This window comes from Lynx rufus, unplaced genomic scaffold (assembly GCF_022079265.1).
Source record: "Lynx rufus isolate CCGP_SWC_20201006 ecotype Redwood Valley unplaced genomic scaffold, mLynRuf1.p SCAF_4, whole genome shotgun sequence".
In the NCBI taxonomy this organism is placed as follows: domain Eukaryota; kingdom Metazoa; phylum Chordata; class Mammalia; order Carnivora; family Felidae; genus Lynx; species Lynx rufus.
The window spans coordinates 54,917,355-54,944,104 of record NW_025814856.1 but is presented as its reverse complement, the minus strand read 5'-3'; the positions used below and the strand labels follow the sequence as shown (position 1 = coordinate 54,944,104).

General features: G+C 41.1%; 1 protein-coding gene across 1 annotated transcript; it reads left to right on the top strand.

Annotated features, from left to right (window-relative positions):
* The first annotated feature begins 2,310 nt into the window (after positions 1 to 2,310).
* CCDC174 (coiled-coil domain containing 174) lies at positions 2,311 to 25,074 on the top strand. Its single transcript, XM_047096507.1, has 11 exons — positions 2,311 to 2,494; positions 5,738 to 5,842; positions 6,534 to 6,634; positions 11,035 to 11,093; positions 13,168 to 13,345; positions 16,636 to 16,731; positions 17,703 to 17,845; positions 18,203 to 18,297; positions 21,371 to 21,503; positions 23,245 to 23,391; positions 24,480 to 25,074. The coding sequence occupies exons 1-11, from the start codon at positions 2,381 to 2,383 to the stop codon at positions 24,776 to 24,778; spliced, it is 1,470 nt and encodes a 489-aa protein (XP_046952463.1). The 5' UTR covers positions 2,311 to 2,380; the 3' UTR covers positions 24,779 to 25,074.
* Positions 25,075 to 26,750: the final 1,676 nt, after the last annotated feature.

Sequence of the window (26,750 nt, the reverse complement as noted above, 5' to 3'; positions counted from 1 at the left end):
CCAGGCAACCCTCAACTTTGTGCTTTTAAGCCATTTCATAACGAATTGTTGGGCTTAAAACAATACAAATTCTCCTATGGTTCTGGAGGTCAGAAGTCTGAAATAAGCCTTACAAGGTGTGATATTGTGATTTGTAATAAATATATATTTGGTCTTCATCCTAGTTCCTGGCACTGAGCTCCTAAAACGCTTGGAATTTCCTAAGGGAAGACAACAGTAAAGGTGTCCTTTGTTCTGTTGGTGAGTGACTTTTGGAAAGCACCTAAGGGTAGGAGCTGGTTGCTAGAAGCAGAACCTTTCAGTCTCACCCTCTGACCTCCAGGGAGGGGATAGGAACTGGAGATTGACTTTAATCACTAGTGGCCAACGATTCAATCATGCCTATGTAATGAAGCTTCCATAAAATCCTCTAAAAAAGACAGGATTCGGAGAGCTTCTAGATTGGTGAACATGAAGAGATTTGTGGAGATTAATAAAAATATTAATGGTTGTGGGGTACCTGGGTGACTCAGTTGAGGGTCCGACCCTTGGTTTTGGCTCAGGTCATGATTTCATGGTTCCATTTGAACCGATCACTCAGAGTGAGCATGGGATCTCCATCTCCCTTCCCACATAACTTGGCCTTATGCATCTCCTCCCCGCCCCCCACCCCCCCACCCCACCTCCCACCGGCTGTTCTGGAGTTATACCCTTTTATGATATAAACTGGTAATCTGATAAGTAACATGTTCTCTGAGCCTGTAAGCTGCTCTAGTAAATTGATCAAACCCAAGGAAGGGGTGATTGGAACCTCCAATTTAGAAGCATAGGTGATAGACTGGACTTGGAATTGGCATCTGAAGTGGGGGCAGTCTTACAGGATGCAGCCCTTAATTTGTGGAATATGAGGCTATCTCCAGTTACATAAGGTCAGAGTGAGTTGAACTGTAGGCCATGCAGAATCACTATAAGGCTAAAGTCTAGGTGTCAGTGGTGCTGCATTCCTTCTAGAGGCTCTAGTGGAGGATTTGTCTTTTCCTTCTAAAGGCTGCCTGCATTCCTTGGCACATGGTCTTTGATCCTTCTGCCTCCCTTATAAGGACATTTTGATTACGTTGGGTCCACCCAGATAATCTCCCCATATCAAGATCTTTAATTTAATCACATCTGCAAATTCCCTTTTGCCATATAAGGAAACATATGAACAGTTCCTGCAGATTAAAAGATGGACATCTTTGGCAGGGGAGGTCATTAGTCTATTGTTATCATTAATACTTTTTTTAAGTTTATTTATTTATTTTTGAGAGAGAGTGAGCAAGGGAGACAGACAAGCAGGTTCTGTGCCGTCAACAGCAGAGCCCAATGCAGGGTTCAAACGGAATCGTGAAATCATGACCTAAGCCAAAACCAAGAGTCAGATGCTCAACTGACTGAGCCACCCAGGCACTCCACAATCATTAATATTTTTATCAAACTTAGCTCATTTAACTTATATAATCCTCATTAAATCCCATGAAGTACATACTATTTTCTTCCCATTTGAAAACTGACACAGAAGAAGTTAAGTAACTTTTCCAAAGTTCCAAAGTTACATAGCCAGTAAGTGTGATTGGAAGCCAGGAAACTGGCCTCTGGAGTTCATGTTCTTACTAGCAGAAATATGTGTACAGCATTTTTTTTTTTTTTTTTTTTTTTTTTTTTTTTGGTATTTTAGTGAGAGAGCACAGGAACAGGGGAGAGGGGTATGGAGAAAGGAGTGGGGAGAGAGAATCTTAAACATGCTTGGCTTGGAGTCCATCGTGGGGCTGGATCCCACGACCCTGAGATCATGATCTGAGGTGAAATTAAGAGTCGGACGCTAAACCTACTGAGCCATCCAGGTGACCCAAAACAGCTGAATATGTAAAGTGGTATATAATAAGCACTGTATTAATGTTAGCTACTATTGTTATTTCTACCAAGATTAATATAATAATCCGTATCACATATGGCTTTTGTGAGAAATAAGTTAAAGTGTAAGAAGCACCAAACAGTGCCAGTCGTACAGCAGGTCTTCATTTAGATCTTTCCAGTCCTTACCAGCCCACCTTTCTTTTCAAAAGGAAGAACATTTGTGCTCACTGTGCCCTCCCCAAGATGGCGCCATCCCAGCACCCAATCCGCCCCATTCAAGATGGCGTCCATCATTCTGAAAGCCACATTCCGTCCTTCTCAAGATGGCGCCAACACTAGCCCTTGTTACCTTCCTCTCTCTTCAAGATGGCCTTAGCTTAACAGTGGGCTTCTTTGACCCTCTCAAAATGGTGGCAGGCGCATCATGCACAACATCTGACCCTTCCAAGATGGCGCCGGCGTCGCAAACTTTTCCTCTGTATTATAAGAGCGCTTCCGGTTGCGCCGGATGCAGGCGTTAGAGGCCTGCGGGAGGGCGTCGGTGCTTGTCCGCTTTGCGCTGGGAGCCTCTGGCGCCAGAATGGACCGGAGGAAAAAGCCTTTGGACGTTACTGCCTCTTCGGTGAGTGCGGGTACGGTGATGCTCCGGGGCTCCGAGTTCTCCTCACTTCCACTAGACAAGAATCTCGACCTTGTGTGGCTTTCCCGCAAACAGGAACCCGAACCTGGCTTGTTTCAGTTGGGGACCCGGCCCAACTTTCTTACTGGGTTCTCCCCTCGGACGTACACCCGGACCGGGATTCCCTCCTTCGATACGGACCTGAACCTGATATCTTTTCCCCTTTAAGAACGTCCTTGCCCTTCTTCTGCGACAACCGGGCCAGGCCTCGCCAGTCGTGTCTCCCTCCGTGGTCGGAGAGGAACCCCGGCCAGTGCTTGCTGTGCAGACACATTCCCCTTCCTCCTTTCTTTTCCAGTCCAGAGACCAGCAAGGTCCTCCCAGAACATGAGAGAATGTGACTTATTCCCCTGGATCCGAGAGCGCCCAGCGTCCCCTGACCAGGAACTAAACAGTTGTTAATGCACCCGTAGGTTGCGGTGCTTGCGAGTTGTAAGCTCTAACAGGACGTAAGCAGTTTTGTTAAACTAGCTACTTCTAAGAAGAAAACCTGCTCTGACGTTTCTGTGCACTATCTCGTTGAATTCACCCAGCTGCTTTAGAAAGTAGGTGCTATTAATATCCCGGTTTTATAGCTGATAACTTTGAGGCCCATTTAAGGCAAAGTGGCTTTCCCCAGTTTACATACAGAATTCTTAGTGATAGAACTGGCTCACTCAATCTGGTTGTCTCCAAAGCTGTTGCCTTTTCTGTTACATCAGAGCAAATTGCCTAATATTTGATTTAACCTTCAATTTACTGCAGAGTATTAGGATGCAAAGGAAGTGCAAAGGAAAACTTCTATGTGTGCCAATATTTGAGTCTTTTTTCCTTGTCTGATATTGAACTTTAGTGCTAGTTAGTATGTTTGAGCAAAAAGAGCAAAAAAAGTATAAATAATAAAGTTATTCTATCCCGACAGGTTAAAATTAGCAGTAACTATAATAGGAATGTTCTCTGGGATGGACAGTTTTCAGAGCATCTTCTTTTTAAAATTCAAAAGTAGTCACAGAATAGGAAAATGTATGGCTAGAAAATGGAGGTGGTTAAGAAGGCTTAGAAGAAGAGGCTGTAAAGTTTTTGTGTTTAAAAGCTTAGATTATTAGGTTCTGGGATGACACTTCCTTTAGCATTAAATCCCTGCCAAGGCTGCTTTTAAACTGATGTCTTCCAAAATAGAAATCCTTGAACTCATTTTGATTCCCCTTAAAAGTCAATCTGTGATGCTTTATAAGTATCCTGTTGATAAATGCCCACGTGGAAGCACCTGGGTGGCTCATTCGGTTAAGCTTCTGACTCTTGATTTTCAGTTTAGGTCATGATCTCACAGTCCTGAGATTGAGCCCCGCGTGGGGCTCTGCCCCAAGTATGGAGCCTGCTTGGGATTCTCTCTGTCCCCCTCTCTCTCTCTGCTCCCCCTTGCTCTCATGCGCACGTGCATGCTTTCTCTAAGCATTAAAAAAAATGCCCATGTGTATAGGGAGCTATATCTGGACCTTTAAAATGGAAACTGTCATTATATCTTTCTTTGCAAAGTAGACACTAGTGATTGGTACAGTGAGAGATAGGCATGGATATTCACCCAACTGCCCTGTTCCCTTTGCCCTGGCCTTTCCTGTTCTTGAGCCCTGTGATTGAGTTAAACTTGCAGTTTCTAAAACATACATAAGCTTGGAGCTCTTTTCATTCACTCAGTCCACTTTATTTCCAGCTGTTGACATCTTGCATATCTTTTTTTTTAATTTTATTTATTATTAAAAAAAATTTTTTTAATGTTTATTTTTTTGGGGGGAGAGGGGCAGAGAGAGAGGGAGACACAGAATCCGAAGCAGGCTTCAGGCTCCAAGCTGTAAGCACAGAGCCTGACACAGGGTTTGAACTCATGAACCCCAAGATCATGACCTAAGCCAAAGTCGGATGCTTAACTAACTGGGGCACCCAGGTGCCCCTTATTTATTTTAAGTAATCTCTACATCCAGTGTAGGGCTTGAATTCATGACCCTGACTGAGATCAAAAGTTGCACACCCCTCTGACTGGGCCAGCCAGGCGCCCCTTTCCTGTCTTTTAAGGCTCAACTCAAAGCTGTCTCTGACCACTCTGGACAGCAGGAAATGCTCCTGCAGCTCAAATTTTATGCTATTTTCTTCCACTTTTTTTTTCTTCTTAAAGACTTTTTAAGTAATCTATACACAACGTGGGGCTTGAACTTACAACCTTGAGATCAAGAGTCATATGTTCCGACTGAGCTGGCCAGGTGCCCCTGTTTTCTTCCATTCTTTTTTTTTTTTTTTTTTTTTTTTTTTGAGAGAGAGAGAGAGAGGGGTACCTGGGTGGGCTTAGTTAAGTATCAGACTTTGGCTCAGGTCATGATCATACAATTCTGGAGTTCAAGCCCCACATCGGGCTCTTTGTTATCAGCACAGAGCCCTCTTGGAATTCATTCTCTCTCTCTCTCTCTCTCTCTCTCCCTCCCTCCCTCCCTCCTCCCTCCCTCCCTCCCCCTCCCCCCCCACACTCTCTCAAAAATAAATAAACATTTAAAGAGAGAGGGAGTCTTAAGTAAGCTGCACACTTAGTACAGAGCCTGACTTGGGGCTCGGTCACGCCTCTATCTCACAGTCCTGAAATCATGAGCTCAGCCGAATCAGGAGTCAGACAGTTAACCTTAATGCTTAACCTTAATGGACTGAGCTACCCGGGCACCCCTTCTTCCACTTTTAAAGTCACTTATTACATCTTACTGGTATTATAAGTTATCTTTTTTATTAGATTGTAACTGAGGCAGAAGTGTTTCTATTTCATGTTTATATCCTGCTCTTCGGTACTCGGATAGTTGCTGAAGACATTTCTCTGCAGAAATAATAAATTGTTGTGATGATTATATGGGATTACAGTATCAGTCAGAGAGAAGGTGTTTAGTGTTGTTAATTCAGTCTGAATCTAATAGATGCAAACTTCATTTACTTTTGAGTAATTACCCGTCCCTTGCCCAGTGTTGAAGGTTAGAGTAGAAATACGTCTCCAACGGAGCTGGACTGCATTATGACTTGACTTAGTTTGCACTGGATTCTATATTTAATTTTGTATTCATTTTTGTCTGTTTATAGGAACTTTAAATCTTGCTTTGAGAATTACAGTAACTTGGAAATCTGGTCACTCATTAGAACTAACCCATCGTTTTTGTTTGCTTATTGGTTTTATTCTAGTTGGTAGACCTTAAGGCTGAACTCTTCCGAAAACAAGAAGAATTCAAACAAGAAAAACTTCTAAAAGATTCTGGAGTTTTGGGAAAACCAAAAACAACTAATAAGGTAAAAATAAGATCTAGTTATCTCCATTGATTCCAAACATGAGGGAATTATGCCATAATTAGATTTTTTGAAAGTCTCCTGGTCTCTGCTACATATAAAAGTTCAGGGAAAATCCCTATCTTGTAGCTGAACATCCACATGAAATATATTATATTAAAATAGAAATTAGAGCATTTAAAAGCCTATTATAATGTTGTATGTAATTCTTTAGCACTTCTTTTGGAAAAGTGCATGCTCTAATAAGTGGTTTTGTACCTGTTCATGGAAGATCAGCTACATAGGTATTATAAATCCAAACAGAGAGAAACAATTAGATAATACAGTAATATAGCAGAAAATACCAAGATCTTTAAGAGTTGTGAATGGTTTTCCGATTTTACAGGTAATGGTACTTATTATTTGTATTACTGATTCTCTTGAGTTAAGTTGCAGTCATTCAGGAGATAAAAGATAAATGTGCAGTCGCGTAAAAGGAATTCTTTAAATAATTTAGGGCTTTTTTTTTTTTTTTCCACCTCCAGCTTTTCCTTGTATAGTTTATTTGCCTGACATAGGTTGGCTGTCAGAAGATCTAGTTTTCTCCATTGATCCATAAGATCTAATCTGTTTTTTTCTTCTGATGTATAAAAGTAGAGATTTTTTGCAATCATTTGGTATTTCTGTTTTGTCTTTTTAAATCAATATGCTGCAGAAACCAAGTATCTGGAGCAAACAGAATGTAGGAGTTACAAATAGAGCTGAGAAGGATGCAGAACAGAAGATTGAGGAACAGAAGACTTTAGACAAAGCAAGGTAGAGTTAAACTCTGATAAATGTAGTTGCCTTTGGTGTTACCCAGCAAAGAAGTGAGAGTTCCACTTCACACTTTTGAATTTATAGGTTTAATTTTGTCATCTTTTCAGTCAAATACTACAAAAATATAAAATAGCCTCTAAAAATAATATCATTTGTAATCGTATAAGAAGATAAGACATAACCTCCATTTGGAACATGAAACAGAATCCAACTTTGAGCCTTTGTTACGCACTAAGATTGTCAACAAGTGTTGAAGAAATGTCCCTAGGAAGGTGTGGCTCTGGGCTACTAGGTGTTAATGATGTTAGCATTTCGAAACTGAATTTTCCCTTTAACTTTTTATTTTGAAAAACTTCAAAGCAACAGGCTAATTGAAAGGATGCCTGGGTGGCTCAATCGGTTAAGCATCCGACTTCAGCTCAGGTCATGATCTTGTGGTCTGTGAGTTCATGCCCTGAGTTGGGCTTTGTGCTGACAGCTCAGAGCCTGGAGCCTGCTTCAGATCCTGTATCTCCCTCCCTCTCTGCCCCTTCCCCACTCACACTCTGTGTCTCTCTCTCTCAAAAATAAATACATATTAAAAAAAAAAAAAAGAATACAGTACCTGGGTTTACCAGTTAATGTCTTTCCACATTTGCTTTGGCTCCTTTCTGTCTCTGGTGTGTGTGTGTGTGTGTGTGTGTGTGTGTGTGTGTGTGTGTGTGTGTGTTGCAGAGAAACTTTGTTAAACATCATGATACTTTGCCTCAAAATATTTCAGCATGTATCTCCTAAGAACAGGATATTCTCCTACATAACCACAATAGTGCTATCATACCCAAGAAATTTAACACTGATAAAATAGTATTATATACGATATGATCTATAGTCCGAGTTTACCAGTTATCCTGGCACAGTTAAATCCTTTATAGTTTGTTTTGTTTTAATTCAGAATTCAAAGATCACACATTCCATTTAGTCTGTCATTTTCTTTTCTTTCTTTCTTTCTTTCTTTCTTTCTTTCTTTCTTTCTTTCTTTCTGAGAGAGGGTGTAAGCAGGGGAGAGGGCAAAGGGAGAGAGAGAGAGAGAGAGAGAGAGAGAGAGAGAATCTTAAGCAGACTCCATGGTCAGCAGGGAGCCTGATGCAGGGCTTGATCCCATGACCCTGGGATCATGACCTGAGCTGAAATCAAGAGTCGGTTGCTCAACTGACTGAGCCATCCAGGCACCCCTCTTTTTTTTTTAAAGAGGGAGAGATTTTGTATATAGAATGACTTTCTTTTTTCTTCCTTTTATTAAAATTATTTTTTTAGTAATCTCTACACCCAACATGGAGCTCAGACTCACGACTGAGATCAAGAGTCGCATGCTCTACCAACTGATCCCGCCAGGCACCCCAGTTGTCCTATTTCTTTAGTCTCTTTTAATCTAGAGTAATTCCCATGCCTTTTTGTCGTCTGTTGTGCCATTACTGTTCTTGGTGAGTCCAGGCTTGTGTCTGCAGTGTCCCACAATCTGATTAGAGTCTCATTAACTGCTTTTGGTAAGAATAAGATGTAGGCGGTGTGTCCTTCCCATTGGATCACAGCAGGAGGTTCACAATGTCAGTTTGAGTTATTATTGGTGATGAACTTTGATCACTTGGTTAAGATAGATTTTTTTCACCGTAAAGGTCTCTTTCCCATTTGTAACTAATAATAATCTAAGGAGGGCAACTCTGAGACTATGAATATCTTGTTCACCAACATATTTCCACCCAGTGGAACCTTGTGACTTCTCAGTTGTTAGACTGGTGATTTCAAAGTGATGATTTTCTAATTCATTCGTTCCATTTTTATTTTTTCATTCCATTTGTTAGCTGGCATTCTTCTGTAAAGAAGAACTCTTCATTATTTACAGTGTCACCCTAGACTCAGAGGGAATCCCAAGTTTGAATGTCTGTCATGACTCGTGCTTTTGGATCTATTGCGTAATAAAAACTCTGCACTTGGAAACAGTAGTTGCTAAGATTACTCAGCTCTTCTGGGTTTGAAAAAAAGAGGCAGAATATTAGTGCATTTGGGGAATTGTTTTTCTTAGTGTTTGACCTGTTCCCAGCAGACATGGCATATGTTAATTTTTGAGACATCTTTCTCACCCTACTAGAATATTCTCAGAATTCTAATTTGTTGAAAGGTGCCATAATCCTTTGTTATTTACTGTATATAACAAGAGTTTTCCTGGGTACTTTGCTGTGATTTTTTTTTTTATCCAGTAACCTATTACATAATACTTTGGCTTCTTTGTGCTTATGAAGAGTCAAGTCTGTCCTTGGTCTACAGGACTTCTGAGTCTCCCCAGAGCTCAAGATGGGCAGGGACAGTCCTTTGAGGATGTAAGACCTTAGGCAAGTTACTTCTCCATTGAGATGTTCCTTATCTATGAAGTGAGGTGGTTAATACTCAGCTCATGGAGCTTTGTAGGGAATTCATTAAAGGAGATACATAGTGTTTGGCACATAGTTGTTCCAGATAAGTGTCCCATACTCTTGCCCTCTGAATTCCATCTTTCTTACTTGACTGAAGAAATTGTTCTTTAAAGTCTCTAATGACTTCCTCATCTACTAAATCCAGTGGTGGCCATTTCTCTGACATCTTCCTTGATCTCCGTTATTCATCTGGAGACTATTCCTGCCATCTTTCTGTTACACTGCATCCAGGCTTCTTACGCTTTCCCATGTTTGTTTGTTTTTTAAGTGTATTGATTTATTTTTTGAGAAAGAGAGTGCCCGTGTGTGCTGGGGGAGTGGGGGATGGGCAGAGAGAAAGGAGAGAGAGAGAATCCCACTGAGAAGGCTCAGTGCTTCCAGTGCAGAGCCCTACACAGGGCTCAATCCCATGAATTGTGAGATCACAACCTGAGCTGAAATCAAGAGTTGCACACGTAACGGAGTCCCCCAGGTGCCCCTCCCACGCGTTCTTGTACCTGCCTCTCTCTGTCCTTATTTTGTGCCCCCCTCTCCTTTGCTCAGCATCCTCCACCATTGTGATCTCTGCTTGAACATATCAAGCTCATTCCTACTTCATCCTTCCTCTGTCTCACTTGCTTTCTCCCCAAGATCCTTTCATGGTTGGCTTCTTGCTCTGTAAGCCTTAGCTCAAATGTCACCTTCAGAGAGGTTTCCCCTGGCTACCCTTTCTAGCGTAGTGTCCTCCTGGTTACTCTATCCTCACACCTGTTTTTTTGTGGTTTGTTTTTTAAAAATTTTTTAGGTTTTATTTTCATTAAGACAGTAAGATTCTCTGATGACACAGCTTACTACGTTAAGCCCCCTCCGAAATAGAGTCCTCGTTACGGAAACAGTGCTTGGCATAGAGGAGGCCTGGAGGAAGTACTTGTTGAAGGAATGCATAAAATGGGAGAGGAATCTTTCTGACCTAGATGACGAAGATGCAGATGACGTACCTGATGGCATGCTTTCCGTGTGCCATCTAGTTACTCTCCATGACAACCCTAAGAGGCAGTGCTGTTTTTTTCATCTGTTACAGATTTAGGAACTGGGGGTGGGGTGGGGTACAAGAGAGGTGAAGTAATTTGTTCCAGAGCACACAGCCATGTGACCAAGGGACTTTATTGTCTCGGGATGCCATTAGAAGTGAAATTTTCCTTTATGATTAAGTGTGATTGATTCTTTGCAAGCAAAAGCTCACATGACTTCTTTGGGACTTCTCTTTACCATCATTAAGTATTTCTAAAATAAGGAATTGCCAGCCATCTTACTAAGTCTGTGTCCACTAAAAAGTAAATGTCACCAGAATTCACGTGACCAGTGGGGCTGCTTTATTGAAATACCAGGGTTGATGTTTGTTTTTTATTAGCTGTGTCATGAATAAATTATTCATGCTCTGTGTAATACATGTATGATGTATTCATGCATCATATTTTAACAGACTTCTAAGAAGTTGATCTTTAGCTCCCTTAGAGAAGCCTAATGAGCCACAGATGATCAGGGACTCGTGCCTTAAAACAGTAATGCAAAGGGTGTGCATTGAATATGGTGATCCCTTTAGAAGGTTGCACATAGAAAATGTTTTTATTTAGACACCTCTTTCTTTTTTTGGTATTTAACTTAGTTTGCATTTGGAATCTTAATTCATTATTTATTTTCAGATACTGATTGAGAATTTACTATATACCAGGTATTGTTCTAGGCACTGGGATATAGTCATTAATAAGAGAAAGATGGGGCTTGTCCTCATGGAACTTACATGAAGTTGGCAATCAGGAGTGGCTGGGTCTGAGGGTCCCCTTAGGGTGGGGTGGTCAGCTCAGCCTCATCACCAGACTGGGCCTCCTGGCAGATTGCAGCAGTCAGGCAGCCTTCACACGAGTAGCAGGCGTAAGACCATTTCTAATACTTGTCTTTTTTTTCTCCTAGGGAGAAATTGGAAGAAAAAGCCAAATTATATGAAAAAATGACTAAAGGAGACTTTATAGGTAAATACAGTAATTTATTTATACTTCTTTATTTTCCGTAACTCATATAGCCCTGTGGTATTTCATTATTTATTAAAATAACCTTAAGTACGGGGAGAGATTTAAGAAATAACATGCATTACCTTCTGAGCCAGCACAGGGACGAGAAAATACATCCACAGTAATCTCTGATTGTCCAGCGTGCACCACATGTTAGGTGCTATGAGGGGACAAACAAGGGTAGCATGAGCCAGATTCTCTTCTCGGTCCTCAAGGGGATTGTCATCAGTGGAGGACAATGGCACGCAGAACAAAGCAAAGTTAGGAAATGAGGTCTAAATAGGCTACAATTAGAAATGATTCTACCTATATTAAAAAATGACTGAGGGGAATTATAGGTATATCAGGGTGTTGGAGTTAGGTTTCCTTGTCCCTATTTTCTATTTTTTTCTGTGATGTGCCTGTAATTGCTTCTAAAATAATAAGAAGATCCCCCTTTCCCCATACCCCCTCCCCCCCAGAGAAAGAACGCCCAGCCTTACTATTAGATAGCAGCAGAAGAGATTTTACAAGGCACTGCATTTTTCATTGCCAAAAGGCATGTGAGGAAGTCTTTAGGGAGAAGGTAGGCTCTAATAGGATCTCAAAGGCTTTGGAGAGCTGGAGAAAGGGATTCTGCAGGGTAGAGTGGTGAGAGAAGATCAGAGAGAGGAGAAGGCTAGTGTTGGCAGACAGACTAGTATGGCTGGGCCTGATGGGCTAGGAAAGGGGGCAGTGGGGCAGCAGGAGAAGAGGCAGGGCCGGAACCTTGGTCATTGGCTGCCCACACAGCCAAACTCCGTCTTTCCAGACAGCAGAGGCATGTTCCCTGCCTGGCAGGGAGCCCAGCATGGGAGAGGTAGGCACTCTCAAAGCTAGGGGACGTGGGGAGAGGCTGTGTCTTCCTTTTGATGAAGCAGCAGGGTGTCCATTAACCAGGAGGCCTCACTGTTATGTGGTCTTAGAACTCCGCTCTGAGAAAGTACATCTCTTTCCCATGTGAGTTATTTTGTGGCTTAAAAAAAAAATTAGTCTTTTTTTTTTTTTTTTTTTTAAATTCAGACTTTACTTGTATCGTTAATATAGAAATCAGGTCAAAGGAGTGTGCCTGTGGACCTGGGGATTTGGTTCTGTCCAGGATGGTGGGACCTGATAGGCCTGATAGGCATATTGGATATTTGGGCAAGTTAAGTTTTGGAGCCTCGGTTATTCTCCACTGTACCTTGGGGGTTAACACCGGTACCTGGTAACAGGGAACCTAATACCTGTTCCATAGAGCTTAATCCTGTACTCAGAGAAAAACCTCAGAGAAAATTCAGCATAGTGAAACTTAATGTAAATGTTATTTGTGAGTATTTCAACTGTCTTGGGTTAAATTGAATTAAAGTCACGGGTTGCTATTTAACTTTCAGCGTATATGTTTTAGCTCAAGCATATTATAAGCCATAGGTCTTACCCGTCTCTGTATGCACTACAGATCCTGGCACCATGCCTTGCCTGAAAGTGGTGTTAATTGCATTGAAAAGAATTCAGATGACTTCTTTTCCCTATATTATGACCCTTAAAACACCATACCACAACAGTATAATTAGGGTTGGTAATAATATAGCCCCTTGATTGGGGAGCTACATGTAGTAACACAGGTCTGTTGCTCTGGTCTGGCGACATGAGAAATGCAGTCCTGCTTCTATATTATGTCATTGGGTGAATGAGTCTCTTTGAAATCATGTGGTTTTATCTTAAAGTTACATTCTGAGACCATATTGCTCACTCATTGTATTGACGAGGCAACAGAAGACTTTAGACTCTTAAGATTTTTTTAGTGTGGTATGTGTTTCTGATGGCACATTTGCAGCTCCACGGTTAGATCCCACAGTGGCTCTGTCTTTGTAAACTTTCGGGGGTTGGCGGGGGTGGCGGATGCATCGACTAGTGAGCCGTCCAGGGGGAGTGTAGCCGCCCAGTGGTGAATGTGACTGCTTCATATCAATTCCATATGTGGTTTACATCTTTGAAAAGAATGTCAAAAATCTGAATATTGATTTTTATGTCTTAGATGAAGAAGCGGAGGATATGTACCTTGTGGATTTCACACAGAAGATCATAGACAAACACAAAGAGATGGAGGTGTTTGGTGCCAATAGAGATTGTAGGAAGGCAGGAGAGAGAGACGATGATGAAGAAAATCTTTCTGAAAAAGATATACCTCCTCCCCAGGACCCCGGTGAAGAATGGTTGGTGATAATGACATTAATTGGTCATGTTAACATTCTCAGACTTGTGTTTACTTTTTTGTTTTTTTAAGTAAGCTCTGCACCCAACATGGGGCTTGAACTCATGACCCTGAGACCAAAAGTTCCATACTCCACCGACAGCCGGTCAGGAGCCCTGACTCATGTTTACTTTCTGAAAGTGATTTTGTTTGGATGCTATCAAACCATTTCTCTTCAGTCTTCCTCTCTTTCCTTCAAGATTGGATTTACAGAAACAGTGGCTCCAAAGAAGAAATAATTAACAAGACCGAGTCAGGTGCAAAAGGCATTAATACACCTGTTTGACTGATGTGGAAGTGTTGTTTAGACAGAAGCGTATTCCTTTCTTACCTGGGCTGCTGCCCAGGTCATTATTCAGGCATTGTGGAGAGTCACTGTCCAGCTGGTGGTGATCTTCATTTCCACAGAAAAAGGCAGGCAGGACTCTGGCTGGGGCATTTCAGGCAGTGTCGTGTAGGCATTGTGGACCTCGGACCTGCATAGCAGGTCTTTCACTGGCAGTATGACCTTGATCAAGTTCCATCCTCACTGAGGCTCAGTTTCCTCACCTGTAAAACAACGAAGCCTGGTTTTCCTTATTGTTTGCCTTAAACTCCCTTCAGGAAGTAAGAGTATGTTAAGCTACCCAAGAAACTGCTCTGTGGAGTAGAAGCACACATGTTGTAAGCTTTTATTGAAATTATTCTAAGTTTTACCTACGTGTACGTGAATGATGGGGAAGCAAACTAGTCTTTTCCCTATGAGACCAATATGTCAATAAGAGACCAGAATGAAAAGTCCCTTCTAAGGATTTTCTCTACTGAAGACTGTGTTTGCAAACTTGTTCAGACGTGCTTAAAATTGCATAGAGCTGCACTGATGCTGTAAAACTGTCTTGAGAATAACCCCGCCTGCCCACCCTCTTGCCAGTGCAGAGCCTACCCACCTTCTCTTCCAGGCTCAAATATCCTCATTATTGGGATCTTTGTTAGGAACCACTCAGGATAGTTTGCAGCACTTGCTGACCTTTTGTCAGCTCTTGGCCCCGTCGGTAGGAGTCATTGGTGAGCTTAAGAGAGCAGGTCCGGCTACTGAGGATTGCAGGGACCTCACATCTTCATACTACCAAGGGTGTCCACGTTGTCCGGAAATAACATGACATTGGGATAGAACAGATGTTATCTGCTTTCTAAAAATTTACATTTGGGCTAGGTTTTCTGGCTGCATACTTGTTAAAAGCAACCCGAAGAGAAGCACATACGACGTAGTCTCTTCTGATGCTTTTCCTCATCGTGTCCAGTATGAGCGATTTCTCCCTCACCCGAAATCTGGTAGCACTTAGATATGCTTCCGACTCCTTTGGGTCTTAGCTTCTCTTTATTATTGACACACAACTGGCCTCGTTACTAGAAAAAAATTCGAGGCAAAACTTTGGTACTTCTTATATCCTCCCTGCTGATGTTAGGAAGCGTTTCATGGGCACAGGCCTTAACTCTCCCTGAGAGCGCTTTGAAGATGCCATGACTCTGAGCCCTGCCATATTACTCTTGTACCTCAAGTAATTGTTTTCCTGGAGCTTGTTCAGTGATTGCTGATTACATAGAGCACTTGCTGACTACTGTCTTGCCACTTCTGTTTTGAGGGGATCTGTACATTTTAGAGACCTTCTCCAGAAACAGAATAGCCTATGATTGCTTTTCATAGCAGAAATCTCATCTCCTTTGAAAGGTTTAATGTCTTTTTTTTTTCTTCCTAATGCTTGTATGATTACTAGCAATTTGTCAGTGATTTGAAGAGTTTGGAGGGCAATTGAAGGTGTCACATGCCACCATATGGTGAAGGAAGACGCACCGCAAGCAGTTCTGACACTTTTTTTGTTTTTAAATTAAGCTCCAGAATTGTAGCTACTTGTAAAATCCTTTTGGTAGTTAAGTTCCAGGTGGTGGAAAATCTTTCCGCAAAAATACTGTAAATAATTACTCAGACCATCTGGCTAGATGATTTTATTTCTCTATTCATTAAAAAAAGCGGAGGGGGGAGGGAGGAAGAAAGAAACTGCTTTCTGCAGTTGGAGGTTTTATTTCTCACAGCAATCAGCGTCAGGACTATAGTAATAGATTCCCAGACATTCAGTTTTCAAGTCATGGGCTAACAATTGGAATCAGCATGTGTAAGAGGAAAGAAATTGCCAACAAAAGCAAAGCCACGTACATGAGACTCTGATCTTGAGTTGCACCAGCAGTACTGACCCCTTTCTGTGTTTTTAGCCCCCTGCTAAAGGCTATAGGCAATTCCTTGCCCATAATTAAACAATAAATCTGTTGCACCATAATGCGGTTGAAATGTTTTCCATGAGATCTGTCCATATTTCCTGTTGTGGGAAGTAGGAGTATTTCGTTTTGCCTTGATGTCTGCCTGGTTCCCCTGACTGTAACTTCTGTCTGGTTTGGGCAAAGCTAAAGAAAGCGGAACTAAAAGTAAAAGATAATAGACTGGCCCACCACTGAGCTGCTTTTGCAGTACAAAATGTGTGTTGCTTGGCTTCCTCCTAATTAATGAGTCCTCAAAGTAATCCTGACTTGAGAAATTTCTAATTGGAAGGAGCTGTACCAATTAGAAGAAGTAAAAGAAAGAATAAAAAGTCAGGTTTGCAAAGACTGGGAAAATGAGCAGGTTGAGCATGGTACAGAGCAAAGTTATGCTGGTAAAATATGTGGAATTGTCTAAACCACACTGAAGGAAGTTCTGAGGTATTGCGGCAAGGGTCTGTGTGGGGTGTTTTTATTTTATTTATTTTTTTAAATGTTTATTTTTGGGAGAGAGCAAGAGAGCATGCACACAAGCAGGGGAGGGGCAGAGAGAGAGAGAGGGAGACACAGAATCCGAAGCAGGCTCCAGGCCCTGAGCTGTCAGTGCAGAGCCCGATGTGGGCCTCCAACTCATGAACTGTGAGATCATGACCTGAGCCGAAGTCGGACGCTTGACCGACTGAGCCACCAGGCACCCTTGTGTTAAATCACAGACATATATGATCAATCATTTTCTGCATTTTCTAAAACTAAGGTTTAACAGAGGGCACAATGAGCTTATTGTGTGTCAACTTAAAAAAAAAAAAAAAACATGTTCTTATCCGTGGTTATGGTCTCTCAGGGTTGAGAGTGTTTCTTGGTAGTGAAGCTTACATTACTTTTTTACTGTGCACCTAGTCTGTAACTTAAGGAACCATATGTCATGTACAAAGCCTTCTTCACATGTTTTCACTTTTATTTTAGGGTGGATTATGTGGATTCTTTAGGGCGATCTCGCCGCTGTATGAAAAAGGATTTGCCAGATCTGCTGGAGATGGATAAAAATCTTCAGGGGAGGCTGTAAGTATGTGATATGCAAACCTCTGCCCAGGTCTGAAATGCAGACACAGGGATTGTTTTATGGGTGAGGCTGCTTTTAGTTCATTGTCTTGATGGTCCAGTAAGAAGGTTTTTTTCTTGATGCGTAAGAATATTTGCTGAAGAACTCTTCTATGGTTAGCACACACACATAATCCACACTCAGGGAACAACCTGAATAGTTGATCATCCATATTGTGTAGCTACTGAAAGGGATGAGTTGGAAGCTATATCTGTTTACTTGGAAGGGTGTCTGATTATCAGAGTTAAAAATATAGAATGAGCCCAAACCAACAAACAAACCTTTGTGGAGAAAGATATTTAGGAATATATACTTGGTTATCCCATAGCAAGTGAGAGCACGGAGGTGGTTAGCTTATTAACTTTTTATACTAATTTTTGCATTTTGAAGCAAGGGCCTTATTGCTGGATTTTTTCCTTTAGGGCCAGAGACATCTAAGAGATAACTTGCTCGTACACTCCAGGGAATAAAATTCCCCTCACCAAGGGCAGTTTTGATGTGGAAAGTCCACCTTGTCCAAGTCCTTCAGGTTCAGATCGGCCTGTGCTCAGCACAAGGAAGGAAGTGCAGGAGCCCTGAGCCGCCTGACACGGGACAGGAGACACTGCCTGGCTGCAGTGTTACGCAGCTGACCATGCAGCCGAGGCCCTGGCTTCTTCCTCCCCTTTAGCCCAGAAGGGGATGGGAAGGAAAGTGGTTTGTCTCAAGTGCTGAGGCAAGATTCTGTTGCACTAATGTAACAAGTCAGCTGCTTAATTAAAGAAAGATGAAAACAGTTTTTGCAGTTTCCCAGTGGTATTGTGGGTCAGAAAATTCTGTAAGGAATTACCTTATCAGCTAGAATTACTTGTCCATGATCCAGCTTACTGAACTGAAGTATTGCTGTCTCACAGCTCTTACTAAATATAGCTTTGCTCTGTCCCCCTACTAGTTTCGTTAGTCCTGCTAATGAGAAAACCTTATTATCTGAAGATATGAGAAAAGAACTTCAGCGCCAGCAATGGGAGGAAGAAGAAAGAGAGGCCTTGAAAAGGCCGATGGGGCCCATACATTATGAAGACATTCGTGAAAATGGTATAATCATCTTGCAGCTTTTTAAATCTTTTTTTTTTTTTTGGACTAATGGCAAGCATAAAGGGAAATATTCATAAAGCTGTAGCTCTTACATAGAAATAAAAGATTCTGATTTTGAAATTGAAAATATCCCCTTTGTTTGCTTTATAGCCTAAAAAATACTCTTGTTGGGAATATCTTTCTAACAGAGGGCCTGCTAATCATAAGCAGGAGATCTTTTTGGCTTAGCTGCCTTTTTTTTTTTAAACTTGTGTCAAATATTACTGTGTTTCTTTTTGCCTTCATTGGAAATTTAGCCTGACTCTAATTTGTTAATCAGGGAACTCTAATCTTCTGAAAAATTGTGACTTATTTCAGAGGCCCGGCAACTTGGTGTTGGATATTTTGCCTTTGCCCGAGATAAAGAGTTGAGAAACAAGCAGATGAAAACGTTAGAGATGCTACGTGAACAGGTAAAAATTAAATTCAGAATTGATGTTAAGTATTTGAGAGCGGTTTGTTTCTTGTTGGACCATATTATGGAAATGGTCTATTTTTTAAATTGATACTCAAAATGGCCTTTTAAAAAAAATTTTTTTTGTAACATTTATTTATTTTTGAGACAGAGACAGAGCATGAATGGGGGAGGGTCAGAGAGAGAGAGAGAGACGCAGAATCTGAAACAGGCTCCAGGCTCTGAGCTGTCAGAACAGAGCCCGACGCAGGGCTCGAACTCGCAGACCATGAGATTATGACCTGAGCCAAAGTCGGACACTTAACCGACTGAACCACCCAGGCGCCCCAGCCTTTTTTAAAAAATATTTATTTAATAGTTAATATTCAGAGCAATGATGGATAAAAGTACATTAAATAAACTTTCCATTTTATTAAAGATTAATATTTCTGATAATTAGTAAATATTGTGGCCATAAACCAGATACTGTATTATTACTTTTTAATTGATGTATAATTAACACATAACATTATGTTAGTTTCAGGTATACAATATACTTATTCAGTATTTGTGTATATAGCAAATTGATTGTCACATTAAGTTTAGTTACTATCTGTCACTATACATAGTTACAAAAATTTTTTTTCTTGTGATGAGAACTTTTAAGATGTACTGTCTTAGCAACTTTCAAATATGCATTACAGTATTATTAACTGTGATTGCCATGTTTTACATTACATCCCCATGACTTACTTATTTTATAAGTGGAAGTTTAAATACCTTTCGATTCCTGTCACCCATTTTGTCCACCCCCTACCCTCACTTCTGTCAACCACCAATCTGTTCTCTGTATCTATAAGCTTATATTTGTCTTTGTTTTTTTTTTCCTTAGGGAAGGGGGTTAGATTCCACATATAAGTGAGATCATGCAGTATTTGTCTTTTCCTGTCTGACTTATCTCATTTAGTATAATGTTCTCAAGGTCCATCCATCTGGTTCAAATGACAAAATATACTTCTTTTTTATGGCTGAGTAATATTCCATTCCTCCCACCTCTTCTGTATCCATTCATCCATTGATGGACACTTAGGTTGTTTCCATGTCTTGGCTGTTGTACATAATTCTGCAGTGAACATGGGGATGCAGATATCTTTTTGAGTTAGCATTTTCATTTTCTTCAGATAAATAAGCGGAACTGGAATCACTGGATCATATGGTTAATTTTTTGAGGAACCTCTATACTGTTTTCCATAGTGACTGCACCTATTTACATGCCTACCAACAATGCACAAGTGTTCCCCTTTCTCTACATCCTTGCCAACATTTGTTGTTTCTAGTCTTTTTGATAATAGTCATTCTAATAGGTACCAGATGAAAGCTCATTATGGTTTTAGATTTGCATTTCCCTGATGATCAGTGATATTTAGCATCTGTTCATGTGTTTGTTAGCCATCTGTATGTATTTTTGGAAAAATGTCTGTTCAAATTATCTGCCTGTTTTTTAATTGGATTGTTTTAATATATATATTAATCCCTTATCCAATAATATGATTTGCAAATATATCTCCCATCCAGTAGGTTGTCTTTCATTTTGTTGATGGGTTCCTTTGCTGTGCAGAAGTTTTTAGTTAGATATAGTCCCACTTGTTTGTTTTTGCTTTTCTTGCCTTTGCTTTTAGTGTCAGATCCAAAAAGTCATTGCCAAGACTGATGTTAAGGAGCTTATGGCCTATATTTTCTTCAAGACGTTTTAAAATAGTTTGGAGTCTTGTGTTCAAGTCTTTAGTCCATTTTGGGTTAATTTTTGTATATGGTGTAAGATAGCGGTCCAGTTTCACTCTTTGCACCTGCCTGTTCCTTTTTTCTCACATGATTTATTAAAGAGATTGTCTTTTCCCCATTGCATATTATTGGCTCCTTTGTCATAAATCAATTGACTGTGTATGCTTGGCTTTATTTCTGGGTTCTCTTTTCTGTTCCGCTGATCTTTGTGTCTGTTTCTATACCAGTGCCTAACTGCTTTGATTACTATAGCTTTGTAATATAGTTTGAAATCAGGGAGTCTGAGGCTTCCACTTTTTTTTTTCTTTCTCAAGAATGCTTATTCATGGTCTTTAGTGTTTCCATACAAATTTTAGCATTGTTTGTTCTATTGTGAAAAATACTTGTTGCAATTTTGATAGAGATTGCATTGAATCATAGATTGCTTTGGATAATATGGATGTTTTATTAATATTCATTCTTCCGGTCTATGAGCATGCTATATTTTTCCATTTCTTTGTGTCTTCTTCAGTTTCTTTCATTGTTGCTTTATGGTTTTCAGAGTACAAGTCTTTTACCTCCTAGGTTAAATTTATTCCTAAGCATTTTATTCTTTTTGATGTAATTATAAATGGGAATGTCTTCTTAATTCTTTTTCTGATAGTTTGTTACTAGCATATAGAAACATAACAGATTTTTGTATATTGCTTTTGTATCTTGCAACTTCACTGAATTCATTTATTAGTTCCAACAGTTTTTTGGTTGGTGTCTTTAGGGTTTCTATATATAACATCCCGTCTTCTGCAAATAGTGACAGTTTTATCAATAAACTATTATTTATCAGTATCAGAATGCTATTATAGTTTTATGAATGTAATTGCTATTCTGTTTTGGTGTTCCAGACTTTAAAATTATAGCTGCTTAGAACTAACTTATATAACTTTGATGTTTTAAATTTGGTTTTAAATATGGTACTTTTAGAGTGGCCTGGGTAAGAAAATAGAGAGTTATTTAAGGGATTTATTTAAGGGATTAAGGAGTAGAACAGAATTGGTTGGTTTCCTTGAATGTGAAGCATTCCAGGGCGCTCTGTGAACACTCGCTAAACTTAGAAAACATGCCAGAGGGCTTGTATAAGAGGGCCTCCTAGGTCTCTGTTTTGAAGAGCTCAAGGCTAGCTGCCTAGTGGTGGCCTGAAATCAATTAATTAGTCTGTTTTTTAAGATAAAATTAATATTTAATCCTTTAAATTCACTTTTAATAATTTTAATTTGAGAAGAAATATTGTGAATTTGATTTACAGTAAATTTCTAATTTTCTGTTATATTCAGACAACAGATCAGAGAACAAAACGAGAGAACATAAAGGAAAAGCGAAAGGCTATGTTAGAAGCAAGGCTTGCTAAACTCCGACAAAAAAAGATGAAAAAGTCAAAAGAAGATGGAGAAGAGGAAGAAAACAAAGGTATATCGTGGCTCATTGTGTCTGAACTTCAAAAGGAAAATCTTTAGTTCCACTGATGTCTCAGTGAACAGGACTGACAATCTGGAAATGAGCCATTTAGTTTTATTCTCTAAGCAAGCAGGGTACCTTTGGGGTACTGCCAGGAGCAGTTTTTTATAATCCACGTGGTGCAGAATGACACTCGAAAGAATCTTTTTATACAGACAAGAATATTAACGAACAGGACATTGTGTTACTTCATAGAAGGGCCTGGCTTAGTAAACGAGACTTCACTTAGAGCAGAGATGTTTTAAGATAGAGTTTTGTTGTACACACACATTTTAGACTTGGTTTCTTTTGCTATGGCTATAAGTTTTTTTGGTTATTGTGCATTGATTTATTTTAAAGGAGAAATATATTCACAAAGTCACGTAAGAAAGGAAAGAATTTACGAGTATAGACAGCTTCTGAAAGGACTGTCACAACACGTGGAAACACCACATGGCATGTTGTGTCCCTGAAGGCTTCTGCTTGCTGCATGAGCTACCCTAGTCTGGGCTTCACTGCCATTCCTGAGACTCCTGCATGGACTGGGTCCAACGGGCTGGAAGTCTATTTTTGGTTTTAATCCTTTGGAGGTGGTGGGTGTCTAGGCAGGTAGTAGCTCTGCCCCACGTGGTCACCCAGTCCCCAGCTTCCTCCTGTTTTCCTGCTTCTGCCGTTCCTAGAGTGATGCTCTACCTGCAGGGTGGAAGCTTACTCCCTACCACCTGTTCATGGTCCAGCCCTAGGGAAGTGGGAAAGAGGGGAGAGGAACCTGTTGCTTCTTTAGGAATGTGAATTGGAAGGCCCACACAACCATGCATTTACAACCCACCGGCCTGAATGCAGCTGCAGGGGCCCCTGGGGAATGGCCTATCTAGCGAGGTGGCCACATCTCTAACTGAAACTGGGGGCAGGGCGTTCCATTCCCAAAACAAAAAAGGTGAGTGTGGGTATCAGGAGCATGTTATACAAGCCTCTCCTGCTCACACGGAAGCCTTGTGCTAAGCCATCAGCCATTTTCTATTCTGAACACAGCTTCAGTTTAGCTTTGAAAGGAGACAAGAAACATTTAGGAATTGGAAGATCATCTGTTTAGTTTTGTATAAATGCTGTGTTCCTGTAACATGTTAAGCTCTGCATATTGTTTCTCTATTTTTTGCTCTACTCCTGAACATCTGTCATCTCTACAAGATGTGGAGCGCCACACAGTGTTTTTTGAAAAATCCACTTTCTTTTAAAATCTAGCCAAAGGTGAAGAGCCTACAGCCCGCTGCCACACCCCAGCTCTTTGTCACTCCAAGTTCTCTTGCTTTGTCTGAGACTCTTATTTTAGTGGAGTAACTGGGGGTTTCTGGTCCTTCAGTTGTCGGTCTGAGGAAGCAGGGTGGCATAGTGGGAAGCACAGAGACTTTGAAATCCATCCCACCTGGGTTCGGATCCTGGCTCTTGTCACTTTCTACCTGTGTAGCATTTCTGAGCTTAATTTTCCTCATTTATAAAATAGGAATACTAACCCTGACTTTATGAGGGTTATTATAAGAATTACACAAACTATTGTACACATGGTATTTAGTTCACTCCCTGGGCCAAGATAGGTGCTCATTAAATACTGGCTGTTACTTTTACTCTCAAGATGAGCATGTTCTATTTAATGTTTATTTTAATAATAGCTTTAAGTTTTATTATAGTGATGTCTTACTCTCTTGCAAAAAAATAGATGTTATTGGGCCTTTGCCACCAGAACCAGAGGCTGTGCCAACCCCACGTACTGCTGCCCAGAGTAGCAAAGTGGAAGTCATCGTTCAGGAGAGGAAGGATACCCGCCCGGGAGTGCCGCATGTCCGAGAGTGGGACAGAGGAAAAGGTAAGGGGGGGTGGGGGCGGTTCTAAACAGGCCTTGCACAGACTTTTCCAGTTCATCTCAGAGTGTGATTCTCATGAGTCTTAGTGTAGAGGCTTTTGAGGCTCACGGAACTCTCCAGATCTTTGAACTGTTTCTTTTCAGTACCCAGACCCTAGCTGTTTGTAAACAGGGACACTAGAAAGTGTGATTATAAAAGACCAGGGTCTACAACAGGTCATTTCAAAAGGACAATTTTTTTAGAAGCACTGGGGGAAGTTTTTAAAAATTTGTGCTACCCTCATGTGGCTTTACAGCTTTGGAATGCCCTTTCTCAGGAGCCACTTTTAAAAATCTTACAAGGTTTGGTATTTCAACGTCCTCTGTGTTTTTAGCAGCCTCCTTTACGTTTAGTTGAAAATAGTCTGCATGCCACAGGATTCACCTGGATTCACATATGGTTCTGTTGGGTCATGCAGATTTTTCCGTAAATTATTTCTGTAAATCTGCCATGATGCCCACAGCAGCTTCTTGTTGGGGGAGACCAGGATTTATGCCTCTTTGAACAAGATTGTTACAGTAGTGCATTAGCTCACCCTGTTTGAGCTGATGAGATCCAAGACTCAATAAAGGCAAATAGGCCAGTGCATTTGGTTAGTGCTAGTTAGAAATAGAGATGAAATGCCAAATTAGATTTGGACTTTCGTGTCTTCTAAAACTCAGTAAAGGCCAAAATTTGTATTTTGTTGTGAAGTACCTACATTATGTCTAGCAAATGATTTGAGTGCTTGGTTTTTCTGTATTTCTCTCTCAGATGTAATTTTAGTGCCTTTTTGGCAATACTTCCAGAAGCTACCAGCCTTCTCCGCCAGAGCCTTCCTTGAATCTTCCCCATCTGGAAGTAGTCACTCCTTTTGCTTAGCCTGCTGCTTCCTTATATTTTTGTAGGCCTTACATATACCTCGTATTATATTATTGCTTTCCTTGCTATCTCCTCCAGAGAATGGGAGTTGGCATTTAAGAAGTATATGTAATAATCGAAAAGTAATAACAATAAAAATTCAACTGATTTGGTCTTTACTTCTAATAATACTCTTTCTTATTTTTATTAGAGTTTTCCTTTGGGTTCTGGTCGAAGAGGCAGTCAGATCTCCGGGCTGAGAGAGATCCTGAGTTTGCCCCACCATCGGATTACTTTGTGGGTCAAAAGAGAACTGCTTCCCTCAGTAGCGAGACGTGGAGCAGACCTGCAGCTGCACCGAGTGACGCAGGACAGTGCTCTGGCCAGAGTCGTGACACTGGCTCTTCACATCCACCATCCACTCCTGCCCCCAGCAGCCCACCACGAGCGCCAACAGTCACTTTTGAAACTCTGGACGATATGATATCATATTACAAACAAGTGACATGAACTTCCAAACTGTTCTGATTTGGGTCTCTACTGTGGATAGTGCCTTCTTCTCCTAAATTGGGGAAGATAATTTAATTTTAGGGACTGAATTGTACCTGTTTCCTCCCGTCCTTTCCCTGGAAGACACAGACTTCAGGTTGGATTTGTCTGTCAGCAAGGAAGAAAGTGAATGGTACCATGGGAATTCTGTGGCCACGTGGCTGTTCATTTTTTTCTAATTGATATGGAGCCCTGTCCTTCTGGATTTATGTGTAAGCTGTCATGTATGACCCCGAAGAGCTCGTAACCCTGTTTCATAACCACTTCCTTGGCTTACCTAGGTTTAAGGGTTCCATTCCTTTCCTTTTGCAGATACTAGAGTGCAGCTTTCTTTGTTCCAAGGATTCAGCTTCCGTATCAATTCTGTATCTGTCGGGAGGTGTGTTAGGCTGTCAAAGTGACAAATGAGGGGACACTGTGTGGGGCAAAGTGATCTAGTCTCCAAGAGGACCATGAAGCTGGTGGACTATTAAGTAATAACATTTGAAATAAGACCAGAGAGGAGAACTTCATAATCCAGAAAGGTAGAGGGTGAAGTCACTTATCTTGTCATCCCATCCTAAATGATGGTTGTCACCACACATGCCTAGTGGACATTCGGTAAGTGTGTGTAGAGTTCCTGGGGCACATGTGGAGGCTGCTCAGCCTGGTCAGAGAGTGAGATGCTTCTTAGCTTAAGGGTTAGTTTTTCAGCTGGGCCTGCCTCTCTGTTGCGTCCACTGTAGGCCCTCATCACTCTCAGGAGCCAAGTCACCTCAGAAGTCTGATTGGAATAGACCTGAGCTGGAGTAAGAGGCAGGGAGGTCCCTTTGTCTTTACTAACAATGAGCAGAGCTCCAGAAGCATTTCCTGTGCCCGCTGCACCTCCGTGTCTTTACAGCTGCAGACAAGCAGTGGGAGTTGGCCCATAGGACTCCCTGTAAGAATGTGCTAGAGCAGGTCTTTCAGGTACCAGAAGGAGCCTGCACTCTTGGGGCTCTGATGCACATAGTCTCAGTGGTATTGATGGGAATGCCCCCTTCTCATTACAGATTGCAAACTGCAGTGCAGAGAAGGTCAATGACTTGTCCAAGGTCATGTAGCATCCGTATGGCAGCTCTGAGACTTCAGGGCAGTTTATTTAGGCTCATGTTTGCTCTAGCCTAACTTTCTCCAGTGCCATCTGCTCTCAGTCTTGTCCCAGTTATCAAATAGTATTAGATGAAAATCCCATATTCTTGCAAACTTCTGAACTCCATGTCAAAGGCAAAGTTGCCTGCCCTACTAAGGATCATTCTGTCAGCCTGATCAGGCAAATACCTCTTCAAAAAAAATTTTTTTAATGTTTATTTTTTGAGAGCGTGAGTGGGGGAGGGGCAGAAAGAGAGGAAGACACAGATTCTGAAGCAGGCTCCAGGCTCTGAGCTCTCAGTACAGAGCCCCATGCAGGGCTTGAACTCGTGAACCGTGAGATCAGGACCTGAGCTGAAGTCAGACACTTAACCGACTGAGCCACCCAGGCGTCCCAGGCAAATACTTCTTTTTAAAAAATATACATTAATATCAACTGACCCAGTCACATTTTTTGCAAAACTTGATAAGCTGATCCTAAAATTGGTATGGAATTGAAGAGACGCAGAGTATCCAAAACAATCTTGAAAAAGAACAAAGTTGGAGGACTCACACTTCCTCATTTCAAGACTTACTACAAGCTACAGGAATCAAAGCAGTGCGGTACTGACCTAGATCCATGGACTAGCGTTGAGTCCAAAAATAAATCCTTATTTCTGTGGTCAGTTGAGTTTTGACAGTGGTGCCAAGGCCATCCAATGAGGTAAAGGATAGTTTCTTCAGATGATTTTGGGACAACTATCTGCATGCAAAAGAATGAATTTGGACCCACAACTCAGACCATAAACAAAACCAACTCATTGTCAAAATGGATCAAAGACCT

Coding starts and splice junctions, on each gene's coding strand:
- CCDC174 (XM_047096507.1), top strand. CDS start 2,381: ATGCAGGCGTTAGAGGCCTGCGGGAGGGCGTCGGTGCTTGTCCGCTTT. Junction 18,298..21,370: donor TAGAGATGCTACGTGAACAG/GTAAAAATTAAA, acceptor TGTTATATTCAG/ACAACAGATCAGAGAACAAA. Junction 21,504..23,244: donor AGAAGAGGAAGAAAACAAAG/GTATATCGTGGC, acceptor GCAAAAAAATAG/ATGTTATTGGGCCTTTGCCA.